Source organism: Mobula birostris, chromosome 7, assembly GCF_030028105.1.
Source record: "Mobula birostris isolate sMobBir1 chromosome 7, sMobBir1.hap1, whole genome shotgun sequence".
Lineage (NCBI taxonomy): Eukaryota > Metazoa > Chordata > Chondrichthyes > Myliobatiformes > Myliobatidae > Mobula > Mobula birostris.
Window position 1 is genome coordinate 6,046,795 of NC_092376.1, and position 18,506 is coordinate 6,065,300.

Consider the following 18,506-nt stretch of genomic DNA (forward strand, 5'->3'; position numbering starts at 1 on the left):
ACAATGAGGAACGAGTAGGAAATTGTCATTACCAGGCTACGGTCAGGAGGATTTAATACTGTTGGAGAGGGTGTGTGTCAGCGAAAAAGAAAAGGAATTTACAGGGGGGGGGGGTGTAGGCTTAATTGTTTGTGTGTGTGAGGGAGAGGGACAGACAGAGCCAAACACACACAGACAGACAACACACTTCGCCCTGCGAGATATTCCACCCAGCTCGCGGGATCACTGGAGGAAGATGAGCGACAGAGGGACGAGGTAGGCAGCGTTTTCATTTCTTGTCTGTGTGGGAGGGGGTCTTAGTTTGTGTGTCTTTGTGAATTGCATCGAGAGGGGTGTTGAAGATGATGTATTGATGCACGGACTGGGCTGGGCTCCGTGCTGTGATGGAAGGGACTGTCTGTCCCCCCTTGCAGCCCGTGAGAAAGGGTGTGTGTGTGTGTGTGTGTTCCTGACCCAGAGGGTGACGGGCGGTGGGAGGTGAACCGCAGGCGTTGGCGCTCGCAAGTTCTGATGTTGGAGACTGCTCCCCGGCCTCTCTGTGGATCTCCAGCCGAGATCCCGGGATAGCTGGCAGGCGGCGTGGGAGGGACCGCCCGCCCAGGCTCAACACGGGGACGAGGGGATGAGGGGGCGCCCCGCTGTGGGAGGGGTGCTACTGAGGGAACGTCGGAGGGGCCGTCTCAGGTGAACGTGAGAAAATCTCTGGTACCATTTTCTGGTAAGTTGGTGGGAGTGGGGAATTCTCCCCACTCTCTCGGTCTCATCCCCTCCATCGAGATGATCAAAGCAGATTTATGAAATCATAATCACCTTGCCGTTTGTGAGATCTTGCTGTGTAACCACCCACCAGAGATTTGTACTAACTACATCAACTGTTCGCTGGTTCGCACCTCGACCTCTCCCACCTTTCTGTGCCCCAGTTGCACCCATGTGACCAGTTAACCCTCTCCGTCAGAGGAAACCGGAGCATCCGGAGGAAACGCAGCGATAGGAATTGGACCATGGTCACTGACTGCTAGGCCACCGGGCAGCCCCTCACTGACTCCCTCCCGTGTTGGTCCCACTGTGATCAGACGGGCCCTTCTCAGATCAGGTGGACTCCTGCCCTCACAGTCTCCTTCATTATGACCCTGCACTTTATCATTTACCTGCACTGCACTCTTTCGTTAACTTTTACACTCTGTTCTGCATTGCTATAGTTTTACCTGGGAGCAGGTCAAGAGGTCACAACATGATGAGCTGAAGGGCCTGTACTGTTCTTATTCCGCCCTTCAGACCGCAACACCCATTCCAACATGGCATTCCAACATTCCACACTGCCCAGCAACCCACCGATTTAATCCCGGCCTAATCACGGGGCAATTTACAACGACCAATTAACCTACTAACCGGTACGTCTTTCGACTGCGGCAGGAAACCAGAGCACCCAGAGAAAACCCACGTACGCACGGGAAGAATATTAAAACTGCTTACAGTTGATACCGGAATTGAACTCTGAACTCCGCCCTGAGTTGCAATAGCATCACAATAATCGCTCTGCTACGGTGGAAACCTGTGTACGTTATCCTTCCTCAATTTGCTGTTTAACGAACTGATCTGTGTGAACAGTGTGCAAGAGCTTTGCGCTGTATCTCATATGACAATAATTGCAATGAACTGCTGCGGCAAAACAACAAATTTCATGACATACGCCAGTCAGAATTAAATCTGATTCAGAGTGCAGAAGTTACCCATACTTTGGAAAACTGAAGTCAAATATTGTGAGGGAACTATCGTTAGGTAACAATAATCTTGTTCTCCTTTACACTCACTTATTAAGAGTGAGTGTGGTTGAGCGGAAAAATAAATCATTCATGTTTAATGTTGGAGCAGATTTGATGGGCTGAATGGCCTAATTCTGCTCCTGTATCTCAGAGTCTGTGAGCTCTAGTTCCAGTCTCACCCAACCTCAGTAGCAAAAGCCTGCTTGCATTTACTCATCATTAGGGTGGTGGGGTGGAGATGCCTCTCTACCAAGAGAGGTGTAAGGTCTCCTTCCCTCCACTAGCCTGCAGGTCACCCTTGGGCAAGGTGTAGCACCTGCTTAGGCCCCGATCAGGGTCACGTGAACCCATGGGAGCAGGTGGTAGATGGTCGTATGAGCGGCTGGTACATATCACAAGTTCTGGTTATGCGACCTGCTGATGCCAGGCGGACAATCTCTGAAGAGGATTGGTAATGACTGGAGCCACCCCTCTTGTAAAGACACTGCCCAGAAGGCAGCAATGGCAAACCACTTCTGCAGGAAACTTTGCCGAGAACAATCATGGTCGCCATGATTGCCCACGTCGTTAGATACGGCGCATAACGAACGAACAAATGTATCTACTAAAACATAGAACACAACATTACAGCACAGGCCCTTCGGCCCACATTGTTGTGCCGACCTTTTAACCTACACCTCCGACATTTTAACCTTGCCTCTGACATAGCCCTCCATTTTTCTATCATCCATGTGCCTATCTAAGAGACACAAGATGGCGGGTATAGAATGAGCTGCCAGAGGAAGTGGTTGAGGCAGGTACAGTTACAATGTTTAAGAGACATTTGGAAGGGTCATGGAGAAGAAAGGTTTAGTGGGATATGGACCAAACTGGAACTTTCCTGCAGTATTTTGTGCATGTTGCGCTACAAAATAATATAAGGATGATTAGAAAAAAACAAAGTCCACTGTAATGCAAAGTGTTCATGGTGTTGCTGTACTGAGGCAGTGGTTAGGGTTCTACAGGTTGGCTTAACAATTAAAGATTAGCTTTATTTTCGATAAATACAGTGAAATGTGTTGTTTATGTCCAATCAAATCAGGGAAGATTGTGCTGATCGCCATGTTTTCAGCGTCCACATAGCATGTCCACAACCTACTAACCCTAACTACATGTCTTTGGACTGTGGGAGGAAACCAGAGCAGCCAGAGGAAATCCACGCGGTCACAGAGGGAATGTACAGACCATAAGACACAGGAGCAGAATTAGGCCATTCAGCCTATCGAGTCTGCTCCGCCATTCCATCATGGCTGATCCCAGATCCCATTGAATCCCATACACTTGCCTTCTAGCCATATCCTTTGATGCCCTTAAATATACCCATCGACATGGCCTCCGCTGCAGTCCATGCACTAGCAGTACACAGATTCACTACTCTCTGTCTAAAAAAATTCCTCCTTACCTCTGTTCTGAAGGGACGCCCCTCAATGTTGAGGCTGTGCCCTCTAGTTCCGGATACCCCACCACAGGAACCATCCACTCCGTATACACCATATTTAGTCCTTTCAACATTCAGTAGGTTTCGTTGAGATCCCCTTGCATTCTCCTAAGTTACAGTGAGTACAGGCCCAAAGCTGCCAAACACTCCGCACATGTTAACCCCTTCATTCCTGGAATCATCCTCGTGAACCTCCTCTGGACTCTTCCCCAATGAGAATGCCCATGCCAGAATCAAGTGATTCTTGAAAGATCATGACCAATGCATCTGTTATCTCTTCAGCAATCTCTGTCAGGGCTCTGGGATGTAGTCCATCTGGTCTAGATGACTTATCCACCTTAAGATCATTGAGTTTGCCTCGCACTTTTTCCTTTGTAATAGCAATGGCACTCACTCCTGCTCCCTGACTCTCATGGACCTCTGGGACACTGCTAGTGTCTTCCACAGTGAAGACAGATGCAAAGTACCCATTAAGTTCATCTGCCATTTCTTTGTCCCCAATTACTATCTCACCAGCCTATTTTTCCAGTGGTCCAATATCAGCTCTCAACTCCCTTTTACTCTTTATATTACTGGAAAAAAACCTTTTGGTATCCTGCTTTATATTATTGGCTAGTTTGCCCTCATATTTCATCTTTTCCCTTCTTATAGCTTGGTTAGTTGCTTTTGTTGGATTTTAAAAGCTTCCCAATCATCCAACTTCCCAGTTATTTTTGCAACCTGTTATGCCATTTCCTTGGCTTTTATGCAGTCCTTAACTTCCCTTGTCAGCCACGGTTGCCTACCCCAGCCATTTGAGAAATTCTTCCTATGTGGGACTTATCTCTCCTGCACCTTGTGAACTATTCCCAGAAACTTCAGCCGTCTCTGCTCTGCCGTCATCCCTGCCAGTATCCTCCTCCAATCCACCTGGGCAAGCTCCTCTCTCATGCCTCTGTAATTCCCTTTATTCCATTGTGATACAAATACATGTGAGTTATGCTTCTCCCTCTCATATTGCGGTATGAATTAAATCATAGTATGTTCACTGCCTCCTAAGGGTTCCTTTATGTTAAACTCCCTAATAAGATGTGGGTTATTACACCTTTCCCCCAGTAGGCTCAAGCACAAGCTGCTCTGAAAATCTATCTCATAGGCATTTAACAAATTCCCTCTCTTGTGATCCAACACCAATCTTGATTTTCCCAATTCCCTTGCATATTGAAGTCCCCATTACAATTGTGTCATTACCCTTACTACATGCCTTTTCCAGCTCCCTTTGTAATCTCAACCCCACATCTTGGCTACCAATATATTTTTCCCATAATGTTGTTTTTAACTCTTGCAGTTTCTTAGCTCCACACACAAAGATACAGCATTCTCTGAGCCTATGTCACCTCTTTCTAAAGATGTAATTCCATCTCTTACAACAGAGCCACACCATCACCTATGCCTTCTTCTCTGTCCTTTCGATACAAAGTATATCCTTTGATGTTAAACTTCCAACTATGGCCTCCTTTCAGCCATGACTCAGTGGTGCCTACAACGTCATAGTGACCAATCTCTGAATTGCGCCATGAGTTCACCTACCTTATTCCGAATGCTACGCACATTTAAATACAACTCCTTCAGTCCTACATTATTTGCCCTTTTGAATTTTGCCTCTGTGGTACAATTTAACTCTTTGCTTTGTCTGCATTTGTACCCAATCATTGGCTTGTCCTTCCTTACGTTCATGTTACACCCATCATCTACTTGTAAACCTGCTGGTTCATCCTCAGCTCTGTCATACTGGTTCCCATCCCCCTGCCATATTAGTTTAAACCTCTCCCAACAGCTCTAGTAAACCTGCCTGCAAGGATATTGGTCCGCCTCGGATTTAAGTCCAACCCATCACTTTCGTACAAGTCACACCTGCCCCAGAATAGGTCCCAATGATCCAGAAATCTGAATCCCTGTCCCTGCTCCAATCCTTCGGCCACACATTTATCTGCCAACTCATTCTATTCCTATCCTCACTATCGTGTGGCACAGGCAACAATCCCAAGACTACTACCCTTGAGGTCCTGCTTCTTAGCTTCCTTTGTAACTTTCTATACTCTTTTTTTCATGACCTTCTCGCTTTTTCTACCAATGTCTTTGGTACCAATATGTACCATGACTTCTGGTTGCTCACCCTCCCTTTTCAGGATATTGTGGGCACGTTCAGAAACATTATGAACCCTGGCACCTGGGAGGCGAACTACCATCCGTGTTTCCTTTTCACGCCCACAGGATCGCCTATGCGTCCCCGTAATGATAGAGTCTCCTTTTTCTGCTGTCATCCGCTTCAGCTCCCTACCCTTCTGAGCCACAGGGTCAGACTCAGTGCCAGAGGCACGGCCACTGTTGCCTCCCCCAGGTAGGTCATTTTTCCTCCCCCAACAGCACTCAAAATGGAGTACGTTGCTGAGGGTGATGGCCACAGGGGTACTCTCCACTATCTGATGTTCTCCCTTCCCTCTCTTGACAGTCACCCTTTTGTCTGTCTCCTGTCGCCTTGGGGCGATGACCTCTCTGTTGCTCCTGTCGATCACTGCTTCACTTTCCCTAAGAAGCCGAAGGTCATCGAGCTGCGTCTCCAGTTCCCTAACTCGGTCTTTAAGGAACTGCACTTCAATGCACCTGGTGCAGACGTGGCCATCGAGGAGGCTGGGAGTCCCTTGGAAATCCCAATCTGACACTCAGAACAGAGCACTAGCTTTGTAGACATACCCCCTTTTCTCTCAAGAAAAAAGTAAACAAGAAATAAGGAATGAACTTACCTACCTATCTTGCCTCTGCCTGTTTCAAAAACTCCTTACAGATGGTGGTGGGAATTGAACCCTATAGATTGATCACTTGCTGGCGTTGTAAAGCGATGTGCTAACCAGTACACCATCTTGAAGGGAAGTAGCCATTCCTGAACCTGGCGGTGTGGGACTTGGGGCTTCTGTGCCTCCTGCTCGAGGGGAGAAGGCATCGCCCCAATGGTGGGGGATCTTTGATGTCGGATGTTGCCATCTTGAGGTAGCACTTCCTGTAGATCGTGGGGAGAGACGTGCCTCTGATGTATCAGGTGGAGCTTCTCTGCAGCTTCTTGTGTTACTGTGAATTTGAATTGGTTTACCAGATTATCAGGGTCAATGTCGTGCTTGTTGTTACCTGTATAAGTCCGCGTGTGCACAGGTACAATGAACTCCTTACTTGCAGCAGCATCACAGGCGCACAGCATTATTTAAGCAACATTCAGAAGAAAAACAAATGATACCATGGTAGCCTAGCGGTTAGAGTGATGCTATTGCAGCTCTGGGCGTCGGAGTTCGGAGTTCAATTCTGGAGTTCTCTGTGAGAAAACTCCATCAGCATGTGGGTTTCCTCTCAGTGCTCCGGTTTCCTCCCACAGTCCAAAGACGTACCGGTTAGTAGGTTAATTGGTCAGTGTAAATTGTCCTGTGATTGGGCTCGGGTTATATCAGGGGGTTGCTTGGCGGTACGGCTCGTTAGGCTGGAAGGGCCTGTTCTGCGCTATATTTCTAAATAAATAAAAAACAATTAAATTTTCAATCTTTACACTAAAGTGCAATTAGAACAAAAAAAAACTGAAGTGTTTTTGAAAGAGTAAATGCAGAGAGGGTGGACACAGATGGCAGGGGACCAGCCAGCTGCAGATCTGGATTCAAGGGGACTGATTATCCACACTTCGACCTGGCATCATGTTCCGCAGAAGGCGTTAGACGCTGCAGGTGCTGGGATCTCGAGTAAGGAGCAAGCTACTGGCGGAGCTCTGTGGGTCAGGCTGCACTTGTGGAGGCAAAGAGGAACGGATGACATTTTCTTCTTCTTAAGCCCTTCACTGCTATTGGAGTTTAGGCTGCCGACAACAGCTGACCTGAGCCCTCCCTCCAGAGCCGGAAGTTTCACCACATGCCTTTATACATCTAGGTGAAGATTCTTTCTGTCCCAGGGATGAGGTTTTTGGAGCTTCTGTTCGTGTTTCTGTAGCTCTGGGTTTTTACAGGATGGGGTTGTCAGCCCCATGTACAACCTTCCTCCTCTCACAGCCGGGTTTGGGACCGTCCATGATGGAGACAGACATTTTGTTGACTGTCATTCAGATATCCCACCTCTCCCGGAAGTTCCGAGAGTCTCCCGCATATTGATAGTGGCTCCCTGATGCCTGCAAATTATATACAATATCCCGGAAATAGATTCTTTTTTGGAGAGTGAACGAGAGCAAGAGCGAGAGAGAGAGCACGTGAGAGAGTGAGAGAGGGAGAGAGCACACCATACAGAGTGTTCTAAGAAAAGAAAATATAAAATGTATGTCACCCCAGACTACACTAAAGTGTACCCCTGCCTAATAGGGGTCAAAATAATGACAGTGTTGCTCACTGCACTGTTTGTAACAGTGACTTTTCTATTGCCCGTGGTGGGTTAAGACTGTAAAAGACATGTTGAGGTGAGTTAACAGGTGTCATTCGTTCATTAGCATAGCTAACGTTATTTAAACTAGCTGGCTAGCTGCTAAGGAGCTACTCTATTGCAGACATCCCACCTCTCCAGGGAGTCTCCCGCAAATTGATGGTGCTACCTCCCTGAAATGAGTTTCTGCAGGGTGGGATGTCTGATCATTTATATGATAGTGTTAATTTGACCAGAAATGTTGACTGACCCTTTGCCTCCGCTGATGTTTTGCCTGGCTCAATGAGTTCCTTCAGCATGTTTTTTTTTGTTTCTGATTCAACAGGCAATTCCCAAAGGAAGTTTGGGATAATTTTTTTAGGAAGGAGCCATAGAGCCATACTGCATGAAAACAGGCCCTTCAGCCCAACTAGCCCATGCTAACCCAGATGCCAATCTGAGCTAGTCCCACCTCCCTCTAAACCAGGGGTTCCCAACCTTTTTTATGCCATGGACCAATGCCATTAAGCAAGTGGAGAGTGGACTGCAGGGCAGGAATCCCTGCTCTAAACCTTTCTAAATTGCACTCTAAATTGAACTAGCCTCTACCACTTCCTCTGGCAGCTCGTACTGTATACCCACTAAAATCTTTCTTCTCTCACTTTAAATTGATGCCCTGTAGTATTACATTACCCTACCCTGGGGAGAAGACTGTGACCATCTACCTATTTGTGATATTTACCCACTACCGTTAGGGAAGGAGGTCCAGGAGCATCAGGACTAGGACTGTCAGACGGGGTAACAGCTTCCTCCCTCAGGCTGGGTGACTAATGAATACCCTGACACCACTGAGATCTGGTCACTAGGTCAGCGAGCTGTTTACTTGTGCTGCACACTGCCACTGTACTTTGAATTATATTTTATTAACTTATTTATAGTAATTTGTTTTATGTGCTGAGTGTGATGTGTCTTGTGTGGGTGCACTGTGGTCTGGAGGAATGTTTCGTTTGGTTGTGTATATATACGACAATAAACTTGAACTTGTAGGGTAATGTAATGGGTGACAGATGACACGTTGTTCAGAGTAGAAACTGTTCCATATAATTCACAAACACCATCACTGAATCGTCGTATTCACTTTAAGAGACGGTGTCTGACGTAGTGACATCACTGTAAGGCGACTGCTTTTGGTTTGTTCATAATGGAAGTAAAAGGCTGCAGTTTTTGTTAAGCACATAAAACGCATATTTTATTCACAAAATCCTACAAATTTATGTCCCTTGTGATTTTTATAAAACTAAGGTCACCCTTAGTTTCGTACATTTCCAGCCTATCCAGTCTCACCTTTGTAACTAAAGCCGTCCTGACCCAATAACGTCTCTGTGAATCTTTCTGCGCTCTTTCCCACTGAGTGACACCCTTCCGAGAGCTGAGCAAGCAGAACTGTATACAGTATGCCAAGTGCGGACTCACCATTGTCATGTGTACGGTTGTATAAAGATTAGATTTATTTGTCACACGTACGGTAAAATGCATCGTTTGTGTCAAGAACCATCCCAGTCTGAGGATTGTGCTGGGGGCAGCCTGCAAGAGTTGCCATATTTCTGGCACCAACATAGGATGCTCACAACCTACCAACCCTAACGCCTATGTCTTGATTTTGGAATGTGAGCAGAAACCAAAACTCCCAGAGGAAACCCACGTAGTCACGGAGAGAACATGCAAACCCTTACAAGCAGCAGCGGGAATTAAACCTGGGCCACTGGCTCTGTAAAGCAATGTGCTGACCTCTATGCTACTGTAAGAATATTCGGGGCTGGAGGAACAGAGTAACGTTGCCATGGCTGCGAAAGGAACCTCATCCCGGGGGAAGGGAGGATCTTCAATGGGTTACACTTGGGGACAACTCGAAAGGCTGGCCCAGAACAGAGGACACTGGGGATCTGCAGTTTGTGGCTTATGTCCCAGTAGGGCTGACAGGCTAAAGAGAAGAGGGGACAGAGTAGAAATGACAGTAATTGGAGTGGTGCAAGAAAAATGAGCAGAGTAGCATCCTTGACCTCTAGACAATTTTTGCATTAGGCTGTTCAGTCAGTGCAGTACATATTAATGTAATTACAAAGAAGGCAAAACAGCAGCTATACTTTTAGGAGTTTGGGGAGAACCGGTGTATCACCAAAGACATTCGCAAGTTTCTACAGATGTGCTATGGAGAGCATTCTCATTGGTGTTATCACCATTTGGCTCAGAGGGGCAGCCAAACAGGATCAGAGAGTTATAAACTCTGTGAACTCCGTACTGGGCACCCGCCTCTCCAGCATCGAGGGCATCCTCGAAAGGCGATGCTTTAAGAAAAGGTGGCATCTGTCATTAAGGACATGGCTCCCCCCCCCCCACATCACCTAGGATGTTACATCTTCTCATTGCTACCATCAAAGAAGGGGTCCAGGAGCCTGATGAGAGGCAATCAATGATTCCCCTTCACCATCAGATTTCTGAATGGACAATGAACCCATGTACACTACCTCAATATTTTTCTCTCTTTTCCACTACTTAATTAACTTTTTAAAAATGTTTCTTATTGTAGTAGTTTTTATTATTATGTATTGCAATGTATTGCTGCTGCAAAACAAGAAATTTCATGACACATGCCAGTGATATTAAACCTGATTCTGAAGTAGCCGGCTAGAGAATACCTTGCAAATCCCTACTTGGTTCCGGTTGGGTGGAGTGTTGTTGATCAGGAGAGAAGTTGGCTCCTTGTTTTTTTGGTGACGTTTGCTGGATAGCCAGCTGGATACTCCCATCTGTGGTTCAGTCTGATTTGAGCAAGACCACTTTTGGCAGAGTGTCTCCTGCTGAATGCAAGTGCGTGGAACCATCTGTTCCACATAAATGGACATAAGACATGGGAGCAGGATTTGGCTGTTTGGACAATTGGGTCCGCTCCACCATTCCATCATGGCTGATTTATTATCCCTCTCAACCCCATTCTCCTGTCTTCTCCCTGTAACCTTTAGCACCCATGACTAATCAAGAAGCTGTCAGCCTCCGCTGTAAGTATACGCAATGACTTTGTCTTCACAGCCGTCTGTGGCAATTATTTACATAGCTTCACCACTCTCTAGCTAAAGAAATTCCTCCTCATCTCTGCCCCAAATGGACGTCCCTCTCTTCTGAGGCTGCGGCCTCTGGTCCTCCTCTTCCCCCGCTATAGGCAGCACCCTCTTCACATTCACTCTACCTCAGCCTTTCAATATTCAATAGGTTTCAATGAGATTCCCTCTCATTCTTCTAAATTCAAGTGTACAGGCCCACAGCCATCAAGTGTTCCTTATACGTTAACCCTTTCATTCCCAGAATCATTCTCATGAGCCTCCTACAGACCCTTTCTAATTCCAGCACATCCTTTCTTGGATAAGGGGCCCAAAATTGCTCTCAATACTCCAAGTGCGGTCTGACCAATGACTTGTAAAGCCTCAGCATTACATCCTTGCTCTTATATTCTAGTCCTCTCGAAATGAATGCTAACATTGCATTTGCCTTCCTTACCCCCGACTCAACCTGCAAATTAACCTTTAGGAAATCCTGCACAAGAGCTTCCAAGTCCCTTTGCACCTCAGTTTCTTGGGTTTTGTCTCCGTTTAGAAAATAGCCCACATCTTTATTCCTTCTACCAACGTGCATGACCTGCACTGTATTCCATCTGCCACTTCTTTGCTGTAAGTCCTTATGTCGACATGTGTAGTGAGGATGTTTGTTGGAATAGGGATCTTGAGAAAGGGTGGCCATGCGGGGAGAAGGCAGGGATAATAAATCAGCCATGATGGAATGGTGGAGAGTCAATGAGCTGAATGGCTGAATTCTGCTCCTATGTCTTATGGTATCCTCTCATTGATGGCCTCACTTTCTTCTGAACTAAGAACTCTCAGAAGGTTGGGCAGCATCAATGGCGGGAGAAATGATTGACGTCTCTGGGCGTAGGCAGCTCTGCGGTGTAGGTCGCGGACCTCGTGTCTCAGTGCCAGTAATGCAAGTGCAATAGCAACTTCTCGCGCTGTGTGTGTGTGTGTGTGTGTGTGTGTGTGCGTGTAGATTGCACATTCTCCCTAAGACTGTTGATTGCCAGCACTCCCCAGCACCACCACCCCCTTTCCCAAAGTCACTCTGATTTGCTCCCACACGACATGCACCCAGGTTAGCGGGTTAATTGGCTGCAGTGTGTGGGTGAGGGATAGAATCTGCAGGGAGCTGGGGCTGTGGGGAGGATATGATGGAGTTAACATGAATTGGTGTTTGATGGGTCAGTAGAGACACGGCAAGCCGAAGGGCATGTTGCTGCACTGAGTGACTCTAGAACATAGTAGAGCAGAGGAACACAATGTTGTGCCGAACCAATTAAATTAGCAATAAAATGGTCTACTAGACTAATCTCTTCTGCCTCTACGATGCCTATATCTTTCTATTTTCCTCAAATTCATGTGCCCATCTAATCCCTAATGGTTCTGCCTCTTCTACCACCACCCCAGGCAGCACAGTCCAAACACACACCACTCTCTGTGTATATGTAAAATCTTGCCCCCTCAGCTCTTTGAAATTACCCCCTCTCACCATAAATGCATGCCCTCTGGTATTAGACATTTCAACTTTGGGAAAAACGTGCTATCTGTCTACTCTATCTATGCCTCTCATGATCTTATAAACCTCCATCAGATCTCCTCTAAGCCTCTGCCACTCCAGAGGAAACAACCCAAGTTTGTCCAACCTCTTGTTATGGAATATGCCCTCTAATCCAGGTATCCTATCTGCAGGCTGAGAATAAACAGGGAAGACATAAAACAAGTACAGAACTTTTGCTACTTAGGAAGCTGGGTGACATCAGATGGCAGGTGCGACATGGACATCAAAAGAAGAATAGGGATGGCAAAAGACACCTTTACGAGAATGAAGAGTATACTGACCAACACTAAACTAGGTATGACAACCCGCCTCAGAGTACTGAAATGTTACGTATATCCAGTTATGTTATATGGCTCAGGATGTTGGACAATATCTAGTAACATGAGGAAACGAATTGAAGCAGCAGAGATGTGGTTTTTGAGGAGGATGCAAAGAATATCATGGATAAAATAAATATCTGATGAGGATGTCATGAACAGAGCAAACACAAAAAGAGAAATAATGTATGAGATCATGAAAAGGCAACGTAACTTCATTGAACATGTGATTAGGAAAGAGGAGTTAGAATGCACGGTAATTATGGGAAAGATATCAACAAAATTGAGAGAGTACAGAGAAGATTTACGAGAATGTTACCTGGGTTTCATCTCCGAAGTTATAGAGAAAGTTTGAACAAGTTGGGTCTTTATTCTTTGGAGCATAGAAGGTTGAAGGGGGACTTGATAGAGGTATTTAAAATTATGAGGGGGATAGATAGAGTTGACGTGGATAGGCTTTTTCCATTGAGAGTGGGGCAAGATTCAAACAAGAAGACATGAGTTGAGAGTTAAAGGGCAAAAGTTTAGGGGTAACATGAGGGGAAACTTCTTTACTCAGAGAGTGGTAGCTGTGTGGAACGAGCTTCCAGTAGAAGTGGTTGAGGCAGGTTCGATGTTGTCGTTTAAAGTTAAATTGGACAGCTATATGGACAGGAAAGGAATGGAGGGTTATGGGCTGAGTGCAGGTCGGTGGGACTGGGTGAGAGTAAGAGTTCGGCACAGACTAGAAGGGCCGAGATAGCCTGTTTCTGTGCTGTAATTGTTATATGGTTATATGGAAGAAAGCAGGAGGAAGCAGAGACAAATGGTGGTGGAGACAGCAGCCAGAGAACTGGAAATGTATATCAATGAATTGATCCACTTGACCCAAAACAGGAGTGTGTGGGCCATGGCAGTCAAAGCTCAAACTGGGCACGGCACCTGATGATGATGAATCCAGGCATGATCCTGGTAAACCAGGATAACTCTGTGATTCGATCATCTTCTCTGAGGTCAAAGGGATGCGACAGGGGAAAAGAAAATGCAAATGAACAACTTAATGATCTACATCCAGGAGTTCATAAAGATTCAACATGGTGTCTAAAACTCTGACAGACTTCAATAGATGTGCAATGGAGAGTACAGTCCATTGACTGGCTGCATCACAATCTCGTATGGAAACATCTTTGCCCTTGAATGGAAAAGTCCAATGAAGAGTAGTGGATATGGCCCACTCCATGACAGGTAAAGCCCTCCCCACCATTGGGCACATCTACAGAATGCATTGTCACAGGGACCCCCTCCACCCAGGATATGCTCTCTTCTCACTGCTGCCATTGGGAAGATAGTACAGGAGACTTAGAACCCATCCCACCAGGTTCAGGAACAGTTCTTACTCCTCAACCATCAGGCTCTTGAACCAAAGGGGATAACTTCCCTCAACTTCACCTGCTCCATCATTGGAATGTCCACACAACCGATGGACTCCCTTTCAAGGACTCATCTCATGTTCTCTATCTACTGCTTATTTATTTTTTATTATTATTTCTTTCTTTTAGTATTTGCATGTTGTCTTTTGCACACTGATTGAATGCCCAAATTGGTGCGGTCTTTCATTGATTCTGTAATGAATTTATTGAGTAAGAAAATGAACCTCAGGGTTGTATGTAGTGACTTACACTGTATGTACTTTGGTAGTAAGTTTACTTTAATCTTTGTCGTTGATTAGATTTACTTTATTTGTCACATGTAAACTGAAATACCAAGCTATTGAAATGCATTGTTTGTACCAATGACCAACACAGTTCAGGGAAGTGCTGGGGTCAGCCCGTTAGTGTCGCCATGCTTCCAGCACCAGCACAGCCACGGAGAGATGGATATGTCCCTGGGACCAGACGGGATATACCCCAGGTTACTGCAGGAAGAGAGTCTGCTCTGCCATTCCAGTGAATGCAGGGCCTGAGCCCTCAAAGGTCCCGTCTGGGTTATTTAATCCATTGCAGAAAGGTGCCTCTCAGCTCCTTTTCTCTGTGCTATATCCTAAGAGAGCATTTCCATTGGTCCCTGTCACTCTCTTATTCCCTGTAATTTTGTTTTGAGGTACAGCACAGAATAGGCCTTTTCCTGCCCTTTGACCCATGGCAGCCAGCAACCCCCAATTTAACCCTAGCCCAATCACAGGACAACTTACAATGACCAATTAACCTACCAACCGGTAAGACTTTGGACTCCAGAGCACCTGGACAAAACCCACACGTTCCACGGGGAGGACGGACGGTCCTTACAGAAGACCAAGATTGAACTCTGAACTCTGAACTCCACCCTGAGCTGTAATGCTGTCTCACTAACTGTGGCACCAATGTTCCCTCCCCCCCCCACCAGATTCTGCCCCTTACCCATACACGAGGGGCAATTTACTCTGGCCAATTAAACCACCAACCCGTGCATCTTTGGAACGTGAGACTAAAACCGGAGCATCTGAGGGGAAGCCCATGTAGCCAAAACGAGGATCTACAATTCCCAGACAGACTACGGTGGAAGTCAGGATCGAATCTGGGTCTCTAGTGGCTTTCCCCACTGCTCCACGGTGCTGCCCCTAGATGGCGGTGGTATTCCTACCCCAGGTGGAAAATGGTTGATTACTGTCACATGTACTGAGAGACAGTTCGTGTCTGTATCCCATCCAGGCACACCATTCCAAGCATTCTCAATGTCCTCCGTTGGTCGGGATAGACCGTGGATGGTGTGTCCCAGCTGTCTAAGTGATACACAAACCAGGGCAGTGCAATATGGAGAGCAAACTGTTGCCCATATGGCAGTCTCCCTCTCTCCATGCAGTCAATGAATCCAATGGAATGGCAGAGACTGATACAATTTGGCACCAGCAGCACCATTAGAGTTGCCAGTCAGCATTGAACTCAATGTTGGACTGCCTCAAGGAATCCAGCTCCAGATTTTTCCCTTGGGGTTTAACTCCAGAAGCCTTCCCCATAAGTGGGTGCATAAAACATAGAAATCTACAGCACATTACAGGCCCTTCAGTCCACAATGTAACCTACTCTAGAAACTGCCTAGAATTTCCCTACTGCGTAGCCCTCTATTTTTCTAAGCTCCATGTACCTATCTAAGAGTCTCTTAAGAAACCCTATTGCATCCACCTCCCCCACAGTCGCCGGCAGTGCATTCCACGCACCCACCACTCTCTGTGTGGAAAAACTTGCCCCTGACATCCCCTCTGTACCTATTTCCAAGCACCTTAAAACCATGCGCCCTCATATTAGTTATTTCAGCCCTGGGAAAAAGCCTCTGGCTAACCACACGATCAATGCCTCTCATCATTTTATATACCTCTCTCAGGTCACCTCGTATCACCTGTTGCTCCAAGGAGAAAAGGCCAAGTACACTCATAAGACACGCTCTCCAATTCAGGCAACATACTTGTAAATCTCCTCTGCACTCTCTTTATAGTATCCACATCCTTCTTGTAGTGAGGTGACCAGAACTGAACACAGTACTCCAAGTGGGGTCTGACCAAGGTCTTATACACCTGTAACAGTACCTCACGGCTCTTGAACTCAATCTCACAGTTGATGAAGGCCACCACACCATACGCCTTCTCAACAACACTGTCAACCTGCACAAACAACAGGAATTCTGCAGATGCTGGAAATTCAAGCAACACACATCAAAGTTGCTGGTGAACGCAGCAGGCCAGGCAGCATCTCTAGGAAGGGGTACAGTCGACGTTTCAGGCCGAGACCCTTCGTCAGGACTAACTGAAAGAAGAGATAGTAAGAGATTTGAAAGTGGGAGGAGGAGGGGGAGATCAGAAATGATAGGAGAAGACAGGAGGGGAAGGGATGGAGCCAAGAGCTGGACAGGTGATTGGCAAAGGGGATGTGACAGGATCATGGGACAGGAGGCTCAGAGAGAAAGACAAAAGGGTGGGGGAGCCCAGAGGATGGGCAAGGGGTATAGTCAGAGGGACAGAGGGAGAAAAAGGAGAGTGAGAGAAAGAATTTGTGTATAAAAATAAATAACGGATGGGGTACGAGGGGGAGCTGGGGCATTAGCAGAAGTTAGAGAAGTCAATGTTCATGCCATCAGGTTGGAGGCTACCCAGACGGAATATAAGGTGTTGTTCCTCCAACCTGAGTGTGGCTTCATCTTGACAGTAGAGGAAGCTGTGGATAGACATGTCAGAATGGGAATGGGAAGTGGAATTAAAATGTGTGGCCACTGGGAGATCCTGCTTTCTCTGGCAGACAGAGCGTAGGTGTTCAGCAAAGCGGTCTCCCAGTCTGCATCGGGTCTCGCCAATATATAGAAGGCCACATCGAGAGCACCGGATGCAGTATATCACCCTGGCCGACTCACAGGTGAAGTGTCCGCCAGAGAAAGCAGGATCTCCCGGTGGCCACACATTTTAATTCCACTTCCCATTCCCATTCTGACATGTCTATCCACGGCCTCCTCTACTGTAAAGATGAAGCCACACTCAGGTTGGAGGAACAACACTTTATATTCCGTCTGGGTAGCCTCCAACCTGATGGCATGAACATCGACTTCTCTAACTTCCGCTAATGCCCCAGCTCCCCCTCGTACCCCATCCGTTATTTATTTTTATACACACATTCTTTCTCTCACTCTCCTTTTTCTCCCTCTGTCCCTCTGACTTACCCCTTGCCCATCCTCTGGTTCCTCCCTCCTTGTCTTTCTCCCTGGGCCTCCTGTCCCATGATCCTCTCATATCCCTTTTGCCAATCACCTGTCCAGCTCTTGGCTCCATCCCTCCCCCTCCTGTCTTCTATCATTTTGGATCTCCCCCTCCCACTCCCACTTTCAAATCTCTTACTAACTCTTCCTTCAGTTAGTCCTGACGAAGGGTCTCGGCCTGAAACGTCGACTGTACCTCTTCCTAGAGATGCTGCCTGGCCTGCTGAGTTCACCAGCAACTTTGATGTGTGTTGCTATCAACCTGCGCAGCAGCTTTGAGCGTCCTATGGACACAGACCCCAAGATCTCTCTGATTCTCTACACTGCCAAGAGTCTCACCATTAATATTATATTCTGTCTTCAAATTTGACCTACAGAAATGAACCACTTCACACTTACCTGAGTTGAACTCCATCTGCCACTTCTCAGCCCAGTTCTGCATCCTATCAATGTCCCGCTGTAACCTCTGACAACCCTCCATACTATCCACAACACCCCCAACCTTTGTGTCATCAGCAAACTTTCTACCACCCTTCTACTTCTTCATCCAGATCATTTATTAAAATCACAAAGAGGAGGGATCCCAGAACTGGTCTCTGCAGAACACCACTGGTCACCAACCTCCATGCAGAGTACGAACCATCTACAACCACCCTTTGCCTTCTGTAGACAAGCCAATTCTGGGTCCACAAAGCAAGTTCTCCTTGGATCCCATGCCTCCTTACTTTCTGAATGAGCCTTGCACAGGGAATCTTACCAAATGCCTTACTGAAATCCATATACATTGCATCCACTGCTCTACCTTCATCAGTGTGTTTTGTTACACCCTTGCGGGTATAGCCACAAGGTAGCGGAGGTTTGAGGTCAGAACTTGCCTTCTAGATGAGCTGCCAACCACGGCTGATGAGCCCCATCTGCCCAAAGCAATAGATTTTAAGGTGCCAGTAACCCAGCTTTGACCCTTTTCCTGTCAGTAGAATTGGTTCTGCTGGGCTTAGAAGCTAAGCCACATGTGAAGGCCAGGAGCAGGACTTGGTTGCCAGAAGCTATTTGAGATGCACGCTGTTGGGAGCATTTAATAGTTAGTGGGAGCTTATCCCCATTACCACCCCCTGGCTGGAACAACCTTAAGGAAACATCTCAAACATTAAGTTTGAACAAAAGGAGAAGCAT

At 46.7% G+C, this 18,506-nt stretch overlaps 1 protein-coding gene across 3 annotated transcripts in view; it reads left to right on the forward strand.

Annotated features, from left to right (window-relative positions):
* LOC140199982 (beta-arrestin-1) overlaps positions 1-18,506 on the forward strand; it is a 138,358-nt gene continuing 119,852 nt past the window's right edge. For all 3 annotated transcript variants that reach the window (XM_072262542.1, XM_072262543.1, XM_072262544.1), the window contains exon 1: positions 1-255. In XM_072262542.1, coding sequence (XP_072118643.1) covers positions 236-255 — 20 coding nt within the window. In that variant the 5' untranslated portion in view covers positions 1-235. The remainder of the gene's footprint in view (positions 256-18,506) is intronic.